This window comes from Falco cherrug, chromosome 3, assembly GCF_023634085.1.
Source record: "Falco cherrug isolate bFalChe1 chromosome 3, bFalChe1.pri, whole genome shotgun sequence".
Lineage (NCBI taxonomy): Eukaryota > Metazoa > Chordata > Aves > Falconiformes > Falconidae > Falco > Falco cherrug.
The window spans coordinates 68,813,187-68,828,862 of NC_073699.1; the positions used below are offsets into that span (position 1 = coordinate 68,813,187).

Here is a 15,676-nt window from a genome sequence, read left to right on the forward strand (position 1 = left end):
AATCAGCTAGTGGAAAGTTCTTTAATACCTCTTACTCAACAGAGGCAAACTGGACTCCAAGTTTCTCACACAGATGCAGCTCAAAGCAGGGTGGAGGACAATTACCTATGTTTAGTGGTAGTACCACTGCCATATCAATCTCTTCTGCACTCTCTTTTGAAGAGCTTGAAGAAGACATGTCTTTTTGAAGACATCAAAGAAACACACAACAGGAATGATGGGTTCAACCCTTTCCTGTTAGGAAAAATATGAGGTCACCTTTCTGCCTCCCACACTCCAGTACCTCTAGGACAGTTCACGGAATACTGAGTACAAGAGGTTACAAGAATTCAAACAACAATCTGTAAATAAAGGTTTCCGGTATGTTTACCAATTTTAAAGTGCTAACCACATAGTCTACGTAACTGCGCTGAAGAAAATTAATAGCAACAGAAACAAATTCTCAAGAGAAATTCTCTACCATTTATCAACAAGATTACCTTTACCAGTCCTCACTCATCTCCAGGCAAACTTACGCTAACATGCTTTGTAATGCATTTTTCTCCCCCTTAAAGCATTAAAGCATTCAAGGACTGAATCCATCCCACACTGCCTCCTAGCCATGAAAAATACTCTTACTTCATCAGCTGCTGAGAATAAATCCCCACATATTGAGAGCCAAGCTCTTTGTTATGATAGAAACATACTCAGGAATTCTGCAAAAACCTTCCAGCCTGCTGCTCTGCAGATATATGTACAATCTCCCACTGATATTTTCTGAGTCAAAGCTGTTTAAAAACACACAGACCCATATGCCTCTATGACTAGTAAAGGGGGATTCATAGTCAACATGAGCTTCTGACTTTCCTTTCACCAAAATTGAGGGGGGGGGGGGGGGGGGGGGAACATGAAGAACAATCCCACAAGTAAAACAAAGACTTACGACACTTCAATTTTGAGACCAGAAAAGACAACCCAGTTATCAGATAGTATAGAACATTTCTGATGGAGGGAAGAATTTCTCATTTAACTCCAAAGCAGCTAAGAATTGCAGGATGATAAAAGCAGAGATGTCCTTGATACACCATCTTTAGGGGAAACTGAGTTGCGCATCATCCAACTGGTCCTATTCAGCCTAAAAAGTCCAGTAAGATGTCCTCCTATAACCCTCTCCTGTTAACTAGAAATCCCTTCCCAAGACAGACATCCTTTCTTTCAAGGGCAGGTACTCAGTCTCTGGCTGCAAGACGCTGAAAAGACAGGGGTTAGTAGTAGGCATTTCCTGCGTGTTGAAGGTACAGTCTCAGGCAATGCAAGCTGAATGAAGACAGACTTGCCACCAATACCCACCACCCTTTTCCTCATTCTGTTACATATTGCTTCTTCCTCTCCCAAAACAACATTAGGCAACCAGATGAGAAATCAGTTCCAGAAGCTCAAAAATTCAGTCAGGGCAGGGAGGCAGAGGAGAAAAACTGGGGTGACTTGGAATAACAAATATTTAGGGAGGTATCACTGCCCCTTCACCCTAAACTTTCAAAAAATTCAGGGCAGACAAATCAAAAAGGCATCCAACAGGGAACCATTTGCCCCTTCCATAGAATATGCGCCATTCATGCTTCAAAGCGTTAAGTATAATGTTAATCTCAAGGCCTATTAGATGTTGTTACAAGAAGCCAACCCAAGCTTTTACTGCTAACTCAAATGCCAGAATCACACAAGCACCACTGTCAATCATCACTTCACCACAACAGCAAAAACATCTGGGCCAGGCAAAAAGATCTTCCCCTGTGTTCTGGCTTCTCATTTCCTCCTATACAGGCATTTTCTGCTGGTGATCAAATACTCACGCTTTCAGACAGACCACCTATGCGAGCTTCCCCTACTGCATGACAGGAAGGCTGGAATAATACCACACACTGGGGCAAGGAGGGTGCAGAAAGGTGGGTCAGAAAAATTTCCCTGCCTTCAACAGTTACGTTGAAGACATCAGTGCCAAGGAATTGCTAAAGTGCAGACATTCTGTGAAGAGTCCAAAAACAAAGCACTGCATTAGACAGCACAGATATATCACAATGAAAGGCTGATGGCCCTGTTGCATCAAGGATAGCATCCTGTAAATCCAGAACAACAGAAATATCCCCAAAAAGACACTCTGCCTAACAAAGATCAGATTTGCCAGAGATACGCAGGGACTTCAGTTAAAACGTCTATTAATTCACTGCAAGATTCAGAGTCTCGAAAAGGTCCATGGAAATCCAGCAGGGAGCACTGACCTAGTCCCACTGAACCAGTCAATCTCCTAGATAAGGGAAAGTATCTCTTCTTCAAATCCCATTTGTGCACATACAGTAATCTCTGTTGAGATTAGAAAATGAAAACAGACATTGTTGAGACTGGGACAGACAAACCAGCTTCCCTTGAACAGCCACAATTTTATCCTACATTACTATCCTTAAGTGGAAAACACATATTAAGATATATAATTTGTGTCAACTACACAGTTTTTATTTACATGCACTTGCTAACAGCCTCAAAAAATAAAATTTTCTTTGTGGCCTTCCCTTTAAATTCATCAGTTCTAAAGGTGTCAATGCCAGTGTTAATTGATTCAGTGTACAAGCTCTGTCAAATAAATAAGAAATGGATGAATACCAGATGCAGCTACTTCCTACATAGGAAGACATTTTCTCATTTAAACAACACTAATGCAGTAGAATCCTAGGATAAAAGGGTACACAGACATCCTAGTTATTGCATACCAGCCAAGGTCTCTCCTCTTGATCCTTCCACAAAATTGTCATGATACTGGTAGGAGCAATTTGTGAACTCTGTATAAGCAATCACTTATAAAAAAACACATCAGTATTTATCTTTGCCCCTTTTGTTTCCATTTAGAAGCCACCAAAATCCGACAGAAAGAGCAGCAAATAAAACCCATTATTAAACCCCTTGACTAAATCAAGCGCTCTGCAAAAACCTGATGAAAGAGCTAAGCAAGCAGGACTTCAAAATTATGAAAGCTATGACAATTCTACAAAGCTATCAGCTACACACCACTAAGGATTGCCCAAACCAAAAAAGCTTGTGCAGGTGCATGTGAATACAAACTAATATATGCAAATTTTACAACAAAATAAATGCTAATAGCAACATTTCAAAACACACTATTGAGTTTTCACCTTGTAACCCCCATTAAACTTAACAGGGCTTGCACAGTTAGAATTCCATACAACACATCGCACTGTGAGCTATGCAGTACGCTTCCAACACAGTAACTGCCAGTAGGTGCATGCATCACTGCTCTGGCATCAGTGAAACTAAATTAGAAAGACTCATAACTCAGGTACACTGAACTGCTGCATGATTAAGACTAGTGCCCGTGCTTTCCTCTTCCTTACTTGTCATTGGCTAGATGATAGAAGTGCTTATTCACACAACCAACAGACAACAGGGACACAGCATCCAAATAGGAAAATATCTTCGTCAGCATTTCTGATGGCATGCTGGAAAACAAGAGAAAGAAATACTGTTAGACTTGCCTGAAAACTCCAGAAATGACAATGGCAAAGAATTTTTATTCCAAACCAGAGCAAAACAAAACTTTTCTCAGCTTGTAAATATGCAGTTTGGTTTCTGATTTGTGTCTCCATTAGAAGACATTAATTAAAGCAATTCACACCAAGCTATTCAAGTAGCACAGCACAATTACATGAAAAGTTACAGATTTGCATTTTCATTAAACTTTGTTAACTTTAACCCAGTTTGACATGAAACTACCTCATTCAACTTCAGTTTCTCACTGCTAGTACCATGACTAACTTTTAGTTCATAACCACCAGCATTCGCCAAAACCATGTATAGTCACTCTCCTGAGTGTAGTGTCAGGTCTCAGGATGCACCAGGACAGAAATGTCCTGGCAAAACATTGAGATCACACCCTACCTCATCAAAATCTTCAAACTATGTGTGTTTAGGGGTGTCATATGGTTTTCATTTACATCAACAGAAAGATGTAGTGAATTTCAAAATAAGGGCTAAGTGGCATCTTGAGAACATTAATGTTTCTGTGCATCTGTAAGGCTGCCTGAAATACAGGTGCTAGCCTAAGTACAACAAGCACAACATAACCTGGAGATAGGCCACCGTGATTTTTGTATTAACAGCCAGAAACCTCATACCCTTCCAGTAGGATCTGGTAAGTGCACAGAAATTAAAAAACATGCTTTTTATACACTAACATGTTGGAGCATGAGAGTATGGTAACATCAAAATCACCACTGAAAATATAAGGTGCTGTGAAAGTCAATACCTCAACTGTGCCTCTTGTCCATTTACTACTGTGTCATTTACAACACTTGCTGATTTACAATACTTTATTCCAGAAGCATATAGCTTTCAAGCTATATTGTTACAATGCCAGCACTCCCAGGTTTGTATTAAAACGCAGAAATTTAGTTGCACTAACATAGAAGCAACCATGCAAAAACTTGTATGGTTATTATGTAAAATAACTGAAACACGGTAAGCCCGAAGCAGTTAGTACATTTATTCCAGCAAGAATTTGGAAATTATCCCTTTATAATCTGCATATTAGCTAAAATTATATGCTTGATTCAGAATTCTCAACAGACCATATTCATTTTCCTTGAATGAAGCTGAAAGGACTTGTTTTTTCTTTTTTCTCTTGTCTTTCACAATAAACTAACAGTATTAGGTATTGAACTGGCCATCCAATGGAGAACAGAGAAACGATTACACAGGAAGCCACAAAATGTTGAAAACAAAGAAAATAAGTTAATCTTTCATGTAACATATTCTTAGATTTTTTTGTAGAAGCATTAACTAATTTTCAACAAGAAAACAACTCATGATTATATCAAAAGTACCCTTTCACTGCCAAATGGAAACATTTACCTCACAGCAAATATGCAGCAGCCACTTTATTCCAACCCCCTCATTCCACTCCACCATCCTAAGCCTCTCTATACAAAGCAACAAGCATGAAGAGAAACATCCAAAGCTTAATTCCAAACTGACTTTTATTGAAGTAATAGAATAAAAATTGTTATTCTCAACCCAGCCCATGATTTGCAAAGCAATTGTTGAAGGCTTCATATGACTTGTAAAACCTACATACTTCATATGAACTTAGGAGAGGAGGCAAGGGAGAACCATGCCAGAAAACATTAGGTCAACACAGAGTCACCAAGTAGGCCAGGAAAGCAAATTTTTCAACTCAGAACATCTGAAATTGAAACCTCCAAGGTACGAACACAGTAATTGTAAGCAGCCAAAAGATGGCTTATAGTCTTCAAGGGGTCTTCCACTCTTATTCCTAAACTAAAGACATACTCACCTCTCAATACACGTATTAGGTCTTGGTTTTATGGAAGGTGTCAAATACAGACTTTTAATTCCAGCATTTACTGTTCCAGAACATTTCCCAGGCCTGGCAGAAAAGCTCCTTGACCTATTTCTAAAAATAAAAAGCTGTTAGGAATCATATCATCACAAAATGAATAAATATGCATATTCGGCACACCGAGACACCATGTCTCAACTGAGCCAAGATTCAAGGAACACATCATATGGTAACTTACTATTATCAGTTCAAAAATTTGAACAATTGTCTCCAAGTTAAAATACCTGACATCAGGAAGTTATCAGATTTAAACTCACAGGTGTCTCTCCTAGAATTAATCTCTTGCAGTAGTCAGAAGGGAATAGTGTTGCATCACCACATCAGCTTGAATCCAACAGAGATCTATTAACCTTAGACAGCTGCACCACGGCAGCCACCATAATCAAGCTCCAGATCGGCCCCTGCAGTAAGTCAAACTCACTGACTAATCTCCTGTTTTGTAGCATCACTCCAGAGACATTTTTGATCCATCCGACTTTGCTAAGCTATTAAAAGATATCAAATAAAACAATACCTTGAAACTTCCTCAAAACTGACAAGGCTCAAAAAGAATTCCCTTAACTACACAACAGCATCATATTTGAAACAAATGTATAGTCTCATTTCAGATTTTCCCCTGCTAAATTTACTCATAAATCCACAAGTGTTAGTTCAACAGGCAAGATGGGCATCAATGTTTTTATTGCTCATTAACACATAACAATTTGGACCAAAATTACTTTTACTAAAGAAAGCAACTTTGCATATTTCTAACACAAAATCTTGCAATCCAACTGGCCACATTTTCCAAGTTTTCTGATAGTAAGAACTTTGTAAGATGTAATTACAAATACTATCATTAAACCACATAGAAATATTCACATGGAGTTTCAGTCTTAATCAAATCCTTATACTTCACATCCACTGATACCACCAAACAGGCAGAGCTCCCCATATACTCTATTAGTGAGAGTTTGTATTGCCAGCTGACTTTCCAACACCTGGCCAATCCAGCTCTGGGTTTCTAATCAACCAACCAACCCTGCTGAGGGAAAAAAAATAATAATATGATATTTAAGTACACGGGTACCATGCACATTTAACACACACTGCTCTTGATTTAACATTGATTTATACTCAAAAATAAAAATCAGAAGAAAATAACAACTCTGCCATACATTATCAACTGTGCTATGTAAAAAAAAAAAAAAAAAAATCCCTAAAGTTTTACTGGGAATTGTTATAAACGTAACACAAAAAGACATGCACGTTTCAGCTTGGGTACCAGTCACTGAAAGACTAATAAAATTAACAATCACAAAAAAAGTAACTGTATATCAAATACGTCCTGGAGGTCAAGCAAATGTTTTACTCTTATTAAGAAGCATACTTAGATGATTAGATGAGGCTGTAACAAACTGCATTTTCTAGAAGCTATTAAAGGGATTTAGAGGCACAAATCATATTCAACAGCAGCAGAACTACCACTTCTGTATCTTTCTGGGCACCACGTCCCAGGCTATTCTGTTCTGTACCTATGCTGAAAGCACAAAAAATACCTAGTTTGGCCATACCCTATGGTGTCATGACTACACAGATTCCAGGTACAGGAATAATTCAGATCAGGAACTGGATCCTGGAGTTTTAAAACACACTTCACCTGGTCCAAGCATAACCTGCATTGCCTGTATTCATTCCTTGCTCTCTTTTTTAACTGCTCCTTGCCCTCTTCATCCCGGGAAGGAATTTCTGAAGTGACACGTTGCCTACACACCCCTTGAAAACTTTGACTTAGTATCTATTGTAACCTATATAAGCTTCAATTCAAAAAAAGTACTAAGTTTTTGCATCTTCCAAAACAGAAATATTCTCAAGGTATAAAGAAACAGCAGCAAACCCATTGCATAAACTATTTTTCAGGTATTGTGTGTACTAAGACTTGAAATTAGTATTAACAATATGCTTTTACACCACCTTGACAAACCTTGCCTGGCTGAGTTAAAAATCAATGATGGCATTTACTCCCCTTTTTAGGCTTCTAGTAACAACTGAGATGCTCTTGCTTAGAAACGCAACCTCAAGTGCTATTTCATTAGCTTTCAACTTGCGGGACTGAGTTTTGTACCAGTATTTTCACCTTCATACCCTGTAGCACTCACAACGTGACTACTGTTTTTTTGCTGGTCAGGGAACAAATCAATTTCAAAGAATATAGAGAAAGTTTTAAGTAGTAACAAAACATGTCTACTCCTCCAAAAGTGAAAGCACAGCTGGGGGATAAACAGAAATGACAGTAACGTTTTGAAGTCTGTTTTTCTTTCCCTCTGCTAACAATTCCAAAATCTTTTTAAAAGGTGGGTATTATCCATGCCATTTACAAGCTAAAAAAACAGGGGGAATGAAACAGCTATGAAACTCAAGGTTGTACAAATGTGTTAGCAGGAAGAAAAAAAAAAAATACTTCCTCAATTTTGTTTCCAAGACTGGTGCTTTACATTTTTGGAAACTGAACCTGTACTCTAGGAGCTAAGCTAATCACACCTTCCACAATGAAATCCTCCCATTCATTACAAAGGCCTAACTACCCTGAACATACATATACATTAGCCACTAAGCTAGCTAGTAATTTGTAGACAGGCTACTGCTTATTACACTAGCTCCTCTAAGCTCAAGCACATACCCAAGTTTAAGCCCCACTACCCAGACAGGAAACAGGGCATTTAACCTTCCCCACAGCAGGAAAGGCCCGCTCCTTGTCACAAGGCCTGTCACCGCTACAGGCAACCCCCCGCCACAGGGCCAGGGCCGAGAGCGCCGGGGCCATGAGGGACTGGGCCACTGCTGCGGCAAGGTTACAGCTGGAAAACGGAGCCATCGGGGCGGGTGGAAGAGGTCTCCCAAAGGAACCTCGGGAGTTAAGGACAAACAATAAACCACCCACCACGGACAAGGCGAGAAAGGCCAGGCAGGCAGCTGCAGGGGGCAGAGCCCAGCTACCCGCCCGACGCCCGCCGTCGGCCTCTCCTCAAGCCGGGCAGGGAGACCATTACCTGGGCTCGGCAGCACGGCCGGGCCGAGGGGCGGCGGCGACAGCAGCAGGGGCAAAACGCCGCCACGGCCCGACCTCGGCGGCGCCAGGGAAAGCCCCGCCGCCGCCCGCCGCCATGGCCGGCCCTACCGCGGGACGGCGGCTTCGTGCCGGGCGGGGGGTACCCGGCCCGGGAAGGGCGGCCCGGGAAGGGCGGCGCGGGGGAGCCGCCGCCGCCGCCCCCCCCCCGCCTTCCTCGTAGCTACGTCGCCGCCCGAGAGAAGAGCAACCTGCCGGGCTCTGTGTTCGCCCCGGGGAAGTTTATTTGTAGGTGAAGGGACAGCGCCTCCCCCGAGAGCTGCCAGCGGGGCGGGCGCGGGGCGGGGCAGGGCAGCCCTCAGGGGGCGAGCACCCCCCGGCCCTGCCCGCCGCCGCGGCGTTGCGCTCCCCAGCAGCCCCGGTGCGGGGCACACGGAAAGCGTTACTACCCGGGGGCACCGCAGCAGCTCCCGCCAGGAGCCCCGTCAGCTTTCCGCCCCTCCTCGCCCCACGGCGAGCTCCGCGCTGGTGCGCCGTCCCCGGGAAGCCGGGGCAGGGTCTTCTCAGGTATTCTGGCCTCCATTCCCGGAAGCGTCACCTGCCTCGCTCTTGCGCACCTGTATGTGCCAGATCAATAAACAGCTTTAAAAAGGGTGACGGGGGCCGCCCGCCCCGCCCCGCTCAACGGCCGGCGGGTCCTGCCCCCTGAGGGCGGGCTGCGGCGGCGCTCGGCATGGCGGGCGCTGTAGTGGCCTTTCGAGGAGCCGCTCCTAGCGGCGGGCGCAAGAGGGAGCCCGCCCAAACTACCGCTCCCAGGGCCGGCTGCCGCTCTCCTTCCCTCCGCCGCCAACGTTTCCGCCAGGGCAATGGCGGTCGGCGGGTAAAGGGTAGCGGGGGCCGCTGTCCTGGAGCGCCGGCCGCAGAGCCGCGCTGGGGGCGGGCGGCGGCCCTGACTCTTTCCCGAGGGGTCCCCCGGGAGAGCGGTGGCGAGCGGGACGAACTTTCCGTTTAGCTCGGCTGCCTCCGCCGCGTCTCCGCGAGGGAGCGCGGGCGCCGTGCGGCGGCATGCTGCCCGCCTCCCTGGTGCGGGCGGGGCTGCGGGGCTGCCTGGGCGGTTGGCTGCGGGCTCCCCCCGGCTGGGCGCCGCTGGGGCCGGGGCCCTGCCCCTGCCTGAGGTGGCGGCACCAGGCCCCCCGCAGCGAGCCCGCCCTGCTGCTGCGGGCCGCCCGGCGGAGCATCGGGGCGCAGGCGGGGGGGCTGAGAGCTGAGAAACCCGGCGGTAGCGGCAAACAGGTGTCCGTGCAGAGGGCTCGGAGGGAGGAACCGCTGCTGTCCGCCGCGCAGAGAGGTAAGGCGGGCCGCAGGGGCCCCGCAGCGGGAGCGCCGGGCTGCCCAGAGAGGCCGCCGCGGAGAAAGCTACCGCTGCAGCGGAGATTTTAGAGCCCCGAAACTCAGGAACTGAAAAACCAGCAAGCCCTTTCCCTTGCGCATCGTACCGTTTGCAGCGGTTGATAACGTTTCGTGTATGTATTGCACAAGCTGAACAGAAATTAGGCGGCTCCTTCCTGACAGCTTGTTTAGTGTTTAAGGCACATCAGGGATAAGATGTAGTAGGCTCTCATGTTTCTTTTCAAAAGAAAAACCTGTCACATGCGACCTGCCTTAATCCTGTCAAAACAAGGCTATCTCCAGCAAAACTGTCAAAGCTTAACATGTGGTACTAGTTTCTTCATAGGACGCTAGTCACTTTGGTTGGTCTCATTCACATCGGTTAAAAGTGGCTACTACATCATTAGCCTCAGAAATGCTAAGTGCTTTTGAAAAGGTTTCTGAAAAACACCTTCAACGGATTAAAAGATTGCAGGAAAAATGGTTATTAAAGTTTACTTCACCGAAAGGCACACCTTATCGCTTAAACAGATCAGTAGTCTCTCCAGCTTATCAAAAAATATGTTGTAACAGACAATCTTTCGAGTATATTTTTTTTGGAGTGTATACTGACACTTTTACTAGTGCTTTTGTTCAAAACAGATAAAAACTAATCAGATAAACTGCAGTTACCAATCTCAATAAATAAAACACCTATTTTGGTCTAATAACCCTCATTTTTATTGTTCACTTGATTGAAAATTCATAAAATCAGTTATTTTCAGTCTGTGTGCAATTTATAAGCTTATGCTTTTTATTTTTACTTCTCCCTTTCTCTGTGTAAGGACCGCAGTGATTGTGGGTTTACATGGTAGCTTGAATTACCGCAGTACTAAATACCTCATTAGTTCTTAAAAAAACTAAGTCTCGTACACAAAAAGTAGCAGTAAGTTCTAATCTGGGTCTTGAAAACATCTAGTAGGAAAACAGAAAATAATAAGGCTTAATACAGAGATACAAACATGCCCTGTACAGCATAAGATACATTCCATGTTCTGTCCCTTTTAGTGATGAGGCATTATGGAACCTGTTACTGGATTTTTTTCTTCTGCCAAAATGTTATTTGAGCTGCAGACTTAATAGAAGAGCATCTATTATAAGAAAGCTATGCAAGTCTTGCTGTCCAAGATTGTAACTCCTGTGTTGTTTTCTATTTTAGTGAAAGAAGCCGGAAGAGACTTTACCTATTTCATTGTGGTTCTTGTTGGAATTGGTGTTACAGGTTATTTTTAAAAATCATATTCTTTATCAGAATATGCTTTTCATTAATTCCATCTGTTTTGATTAGTTTTAATTCCTTTTGCTGCTGTTTCTATTACAGGTGGTTTGTTCTATGTGATTTTTAAAGAGCTCTTCTCTTCTTCTAGTCCAAGTAAGATCTACGGAGATGCCTTGGAGAAATGCAGATCTCACCCTGAGGTTGGTTGTGAAACTTAGTCATAAGTTTACGTTTCTCAGTAGTTACTGTCTCTCTTGGAGTCAAAAGTTTCCACAAGGAATCTTACAAACTACGCTACAGGAACACCCATGTGGTGCTTAGCACGTGAACACCAGCAGATCTGTCTATGCTCTTAGCTGGCCAGAGATAGGTCAGCTCCAAATTGGAGCCTACATTAGGAAGAAGTTAATTCAAGCACTGAGCCTGAATGAATTAGCCTGCTAAAAGCCAAGTTTAGTGAATGTACCACAGCACAACAACTCATGCACATACAGTGTTTGCCCTTCAGAGCATGTGCTTGTGTCCCCATACAGAAAGTCTTGTACCTGAGTATCTACTAAATGTAGTACTTAAGCAGTTCTGTGGGTCAGGGACGCAAGTTGTCCCACTTAAATTTTGTAGATCTAGCCAGCTGCCTTTCCTCACCACAGTTTCTGTTGTGACAGTTCACTAGGGTTCTGTCATTCTGTAAAGCACTGCGTATGTATCCAGGAATTTAAACTCTCCATTTGAAACCCAGTTGGCATTCCTGTGGCTAACAGGAAAAGAGACAAAGAACAGTCATATGATCACACAGTCACATAAGATAGCTAGATGCAAACAAAAATCAATCTAAAACTAGATTCTGAAAACCACTGCTTCGGGCAAAACAAAAAGTACATGGAACAGCTTTCAAACAAGGTTGCCACAGGTGCCACTGAATGTAACCTAAAAATGAAGTAACAAGTTGTCACTAGAATAAAAAATGAAGACTGCTTTGGAACACGTTTGTAGAATTAAAACTCATATCCAGTACTTACACAATGAAAATCACCTTTCCTTTATAACCACCTTTTAAGTTTAAAACTAGGTTAATTTGGTTTGGCTTTATAGATCTGGAAAAAAAGAAAAATTCAATTTCTTAAACTGTAGTGTTTGTTAGATAATGTGAAGGGGGAGTGCATTTGCATTTTAAGCTTTGAAGCATACTCTCTTGGAGGAGACATGAGCAAATCCTTTATGCTTTTTTTTTTCCTTTTTACACAAAATGTCAGTAAAGTATAAAATAGTAAGAAGAGGGATTAAAATGTCATAATCTCAGAAGACAATCCAAATGGAAGATATTAGTAGGATTTATTTTAGACATTTAATATGTGATGTAAAGAAAAGCACTCAAATACAGAGGAATCTTCCTTACGCTTTTCTTTCATAAGCTTTTCTAGTGTTGACACATCAGACTCAAAAGAGGCATTTTGTTGAAAGAAAATGCATTCACAGCAGGGTCGTGAGCTGATACTGGAATATCTGAATGTGATACCTTCTAACAACTCAAAACTCTTTCTCTTTTAGATAATCGGTGTTTTTGGTGAATCTATTAAAGGCTATGGGGAGGCAACAAGAAGAGGAAGACGACAGCTTGTCAGGTGCCCTTTGGTGTTTGCCCCATACAGATGCTAATTATTGCACAGCAAAAGACATTTTCGGTCACATCATAGGAAGTTAGATCTAGATTAATGAACTGTATGTGATGCAGCCTGTCACTTCTGAGTGAAAATGAAGGCAGGTTTTTGCAGTACCTCTTGTGTGGCACATACCACTAAATACAGTGCACATGCAATATAAAATGCCAATTCTCAGTGCCTCAAAACAAGCAGTGGTTGGCACAGTAAACATAAAAGTGGTCTCTAAAAAATAGAATGAGTGTGAAGAGAGTAGTGCAGAGGCCTGGGCATGCCTCTGGGGAGCAGGCATCTGACTGAAGTTTACAGTCTGAAACTCTCAAATAGAGTAAAATTTTCTTTGAAAAATAGTTCTTTGGGAGTTTTTTGAGGATTTTTTTTATCAGGTCAGAAAGAGCAGCAGGTACTAACTTTCAGGCTTTCAAGAATACAGCTTGCTCTATTTAAAGCTTGGCTGGGTCTGACTGTACAGGTTGCATTCGCTGCAGTGACTATTTTGCCCTGAGCTGGTAGGCAGTATTGACTGCCCATTTCTTGTGTTGCCTTTTGGGTACTTGAGGCCACATCTTCACTGCGTTAACAGAACATCTGTTCACCTAAACCTTTCGTGAGTGTGTCTACTTATTATTCTTCTCTTGAGAGAAGCAACAGAACTAATTCCCACAAAATATAATCTTCCCTGCACTATAACCTAATAGGGGCTTTGTCTTTATTGGGTTCTTGGACATGAAATTTTTCAAGGAGGTTTCATACAGAATGGGACACAAGCCCAGATGCACAACTTGAACCATTAAATCTGAGAATTATTTTTTTTTTTGGAGGAAGTTGATATTTACTGGTAGTAGTTTATCTTTTCACCAGACTCTGTGAAAAAGTATTTAAAGTGGAGCTGCCAAAAGAAGAGGTTCTGCAAAAATATTTTAAGCATCTGTCTGTAAAACAAACTATCTAAATAAGTAAATGTACTATCAGCTTTCCTAGTATTTAATTTCCATAATTTTGAAAGTCTAGTATTTTAAATAAATTTTTGAGCTGAGGACTTTGTAAGATTGTAGAGTTGTGTGTCTGCAGTATAAGGATGACCTTAAATGTCTCAAAAATGTACATTTTCCTGTGTGTGTGTATGAACACCTTGAATGTGAATTTACTGCAGTAAGGCTCTTCATTTATCTTAGTTTTCTGTAACCCATCATGTCACCTTAAATTGTATTGCAAGTTTAATTCATAGTGTGTATCTGGGCATAACTGGTGGAAATAAGAGCTTGGTAGTATGCAGCATTTAGTAATTTCAGTCAGAAACATGAACTGGCACCAGAACTCTAGCTTGACCACTAGTTTCTGGAACTGGTCACCTTGAAAGTGACATGACCTTTCTATTTATTTAATCCTTGAGCATAACCTAACTGCAGTCTAAATATCAGCATTTAGGTTGGAGATCTGCCATCAATGCCAAAGTTACACAACTTCAGTAGAAACAAAATTACTGCCAAAATAGATAAAGTATATAGTAAACTGTTTGCTTTCATATGATTTAATCAACCTGACAATTAAGTCGACAAAACATTCTTCGTGTGTTTTGGCTTGGTAACTTAGTTTAAGTGCCTTAAAAAAAAACCCTGGCATTCTTGGTGATGCGGGCATTCCTTTCTAGATGTCAGGTTCTGAATCTGGCAGTTCTTTAGAATAAATACAAGGAAATTCCAGAATCCTCAGCCATGGGATGGCTATTGAGTTTTGAGGGGAGAACTGGGATGAGGATGTTTAAGCACTTCATCTGTTAATCCTCAACTGCTAATTAGTTTAACTCCACTAGTCCTTCTACAGTCACAGTAAAGCTTGGGAACAGCAGTAGAAGAAGGAACACATAAGGGCTGCACTAGAACACACTTTCTCACAAAAATAGTTAAGCAGCTCCTCTAAATAAGAAGTTTGAATTTGAAGTTTAACTAGCATGTAATATGTATCCTGTCTGGGTGAATTGTGTTTTTATTTCGTTTTGCTGTTTTTAGTCACATTGAATACGTAAAGGATGGACTGAAACACATGCGTTTGAAGTTCTATATTGAGGGCTCTGAATCAGGGAAGCAGGGAACAGTCCATGTGGAAGTCAAAGAGGTATTTACAATTGCTTGATATAGCTGACAAGATTAGTCTTGAATTTAAACTACCGAAGAGAAAAAAACAGCTTGAAATGTTTTCCTTACAGAATCCTGAGAGAGGAAAATTTGAGGTCCGCTACATATTTGTGGATGTTGACACCTATCCTAGAAGAACCATTGTCATAGAAGACAACAGATAGCCAGTGATCAAAGTTGCTGCCTGATCTCATTGAGTATTGGATGATACTGGTGTAGCCAGTCTACACATGAATTGTTTGGTGTTCTCAACTGTATCTTGCAACTTTGGGGGTTGTGTTGCAGGAAGTAGCCTCTCAGGGCCTCTGATAAGGTCTTTCATAATTACAGATACAGGATCTGAAGTTAAGCAAATGAAATGTATTAGAGCCATCACTTTGGGCAAATACTTTCGACACAGGAAAATAATGGCTCATTAAAAATATTTTAATGCTGGATGATACTTCTGCACACCTAAAAACTCAGTCTTCCAAGATGTTATGTTTGGGTGGGAATTTTTTTGTCTTCCTTTGGATTTCCCACTAGCCCTGCAATAAAGAAAGTGGTATTTTAAGTGTAGCCAAACTCACTGTTTTTATTCTGGATGCCTTTGTAGATAAGAAGGTAAAATAAGAATGTATGGTAGTGATGCAAAGGAGATCTAGCCCAAAGGCATGTAAGGATAGGAACTGGGGAGACACACATCCATGACAGATGGCTGAAGAGAAGGACTTCATTATTGTTTTCTTTAAATAAATTAACAGCAATACTGTCTACTCCTGTGAGCAATGCTGCTCTGCAGTGGTG

The 15,676-nt window shown here is 42.2% G+C and overlaps 2 protein-coding genes across 4 annotated transcripts in view; one reads left to right on the plus strand and one right to left on the minus strand.

The window, feature by feature from the left end:
- Positions 1-8,623, minus strand: part of FBXO15 (F-box protein 15) — a 30,666-nt gene extending 22,043 nt beyond the window's left edge. For 2 of the 3 annotated variants that reach the window (XM_055705494.1, XM_055705493.1), the window contains exons 1-3: positions 8,434-8,623; positions 5,339-5,458; positions 3,381-3,485 (exon numbers count right to left, since the gene is read on the minus strand). In XM_055705494.1, the coding sequence (XP_055561469.1) occupies positions 3,381-3,485; positions 5,339-5,458; positions 8,434-8,549 (341 nt within the window). In that variant the 5' untranslated portion in view covers positions 8,550-8,623. The other variant, XM_005431989.4, reaches the window with a different exon arrangement.
- Positions 8,624-9,275: 652 nt separating this feature from the next.
- On the plus strand, positions 9,276-15,448 carry TIMM21 (translocase of inner mitochondrial membrane 21). The gene is made up of 6 exons (XM_027798942.2): positions 9,276-9,798; positions 11,038-11,100; positions 11,200-11,297; positions 12,646-12,719; positions 14,765-14,870; positions 14,962-15,448. Exons 1-6 carry the CDS (start codon positions 9,516-9,518, stop codon positions 15,052-15,054), a joined length of 717 nt encoding a protein of 238 aa, XP_027654743.2. The 5' UTR covers positions 9,276-9,515; the 3' UTR covers positions 15,055-15,448.
- Positions 15,449-15,676: the final 228 nt, after the last annotated feature.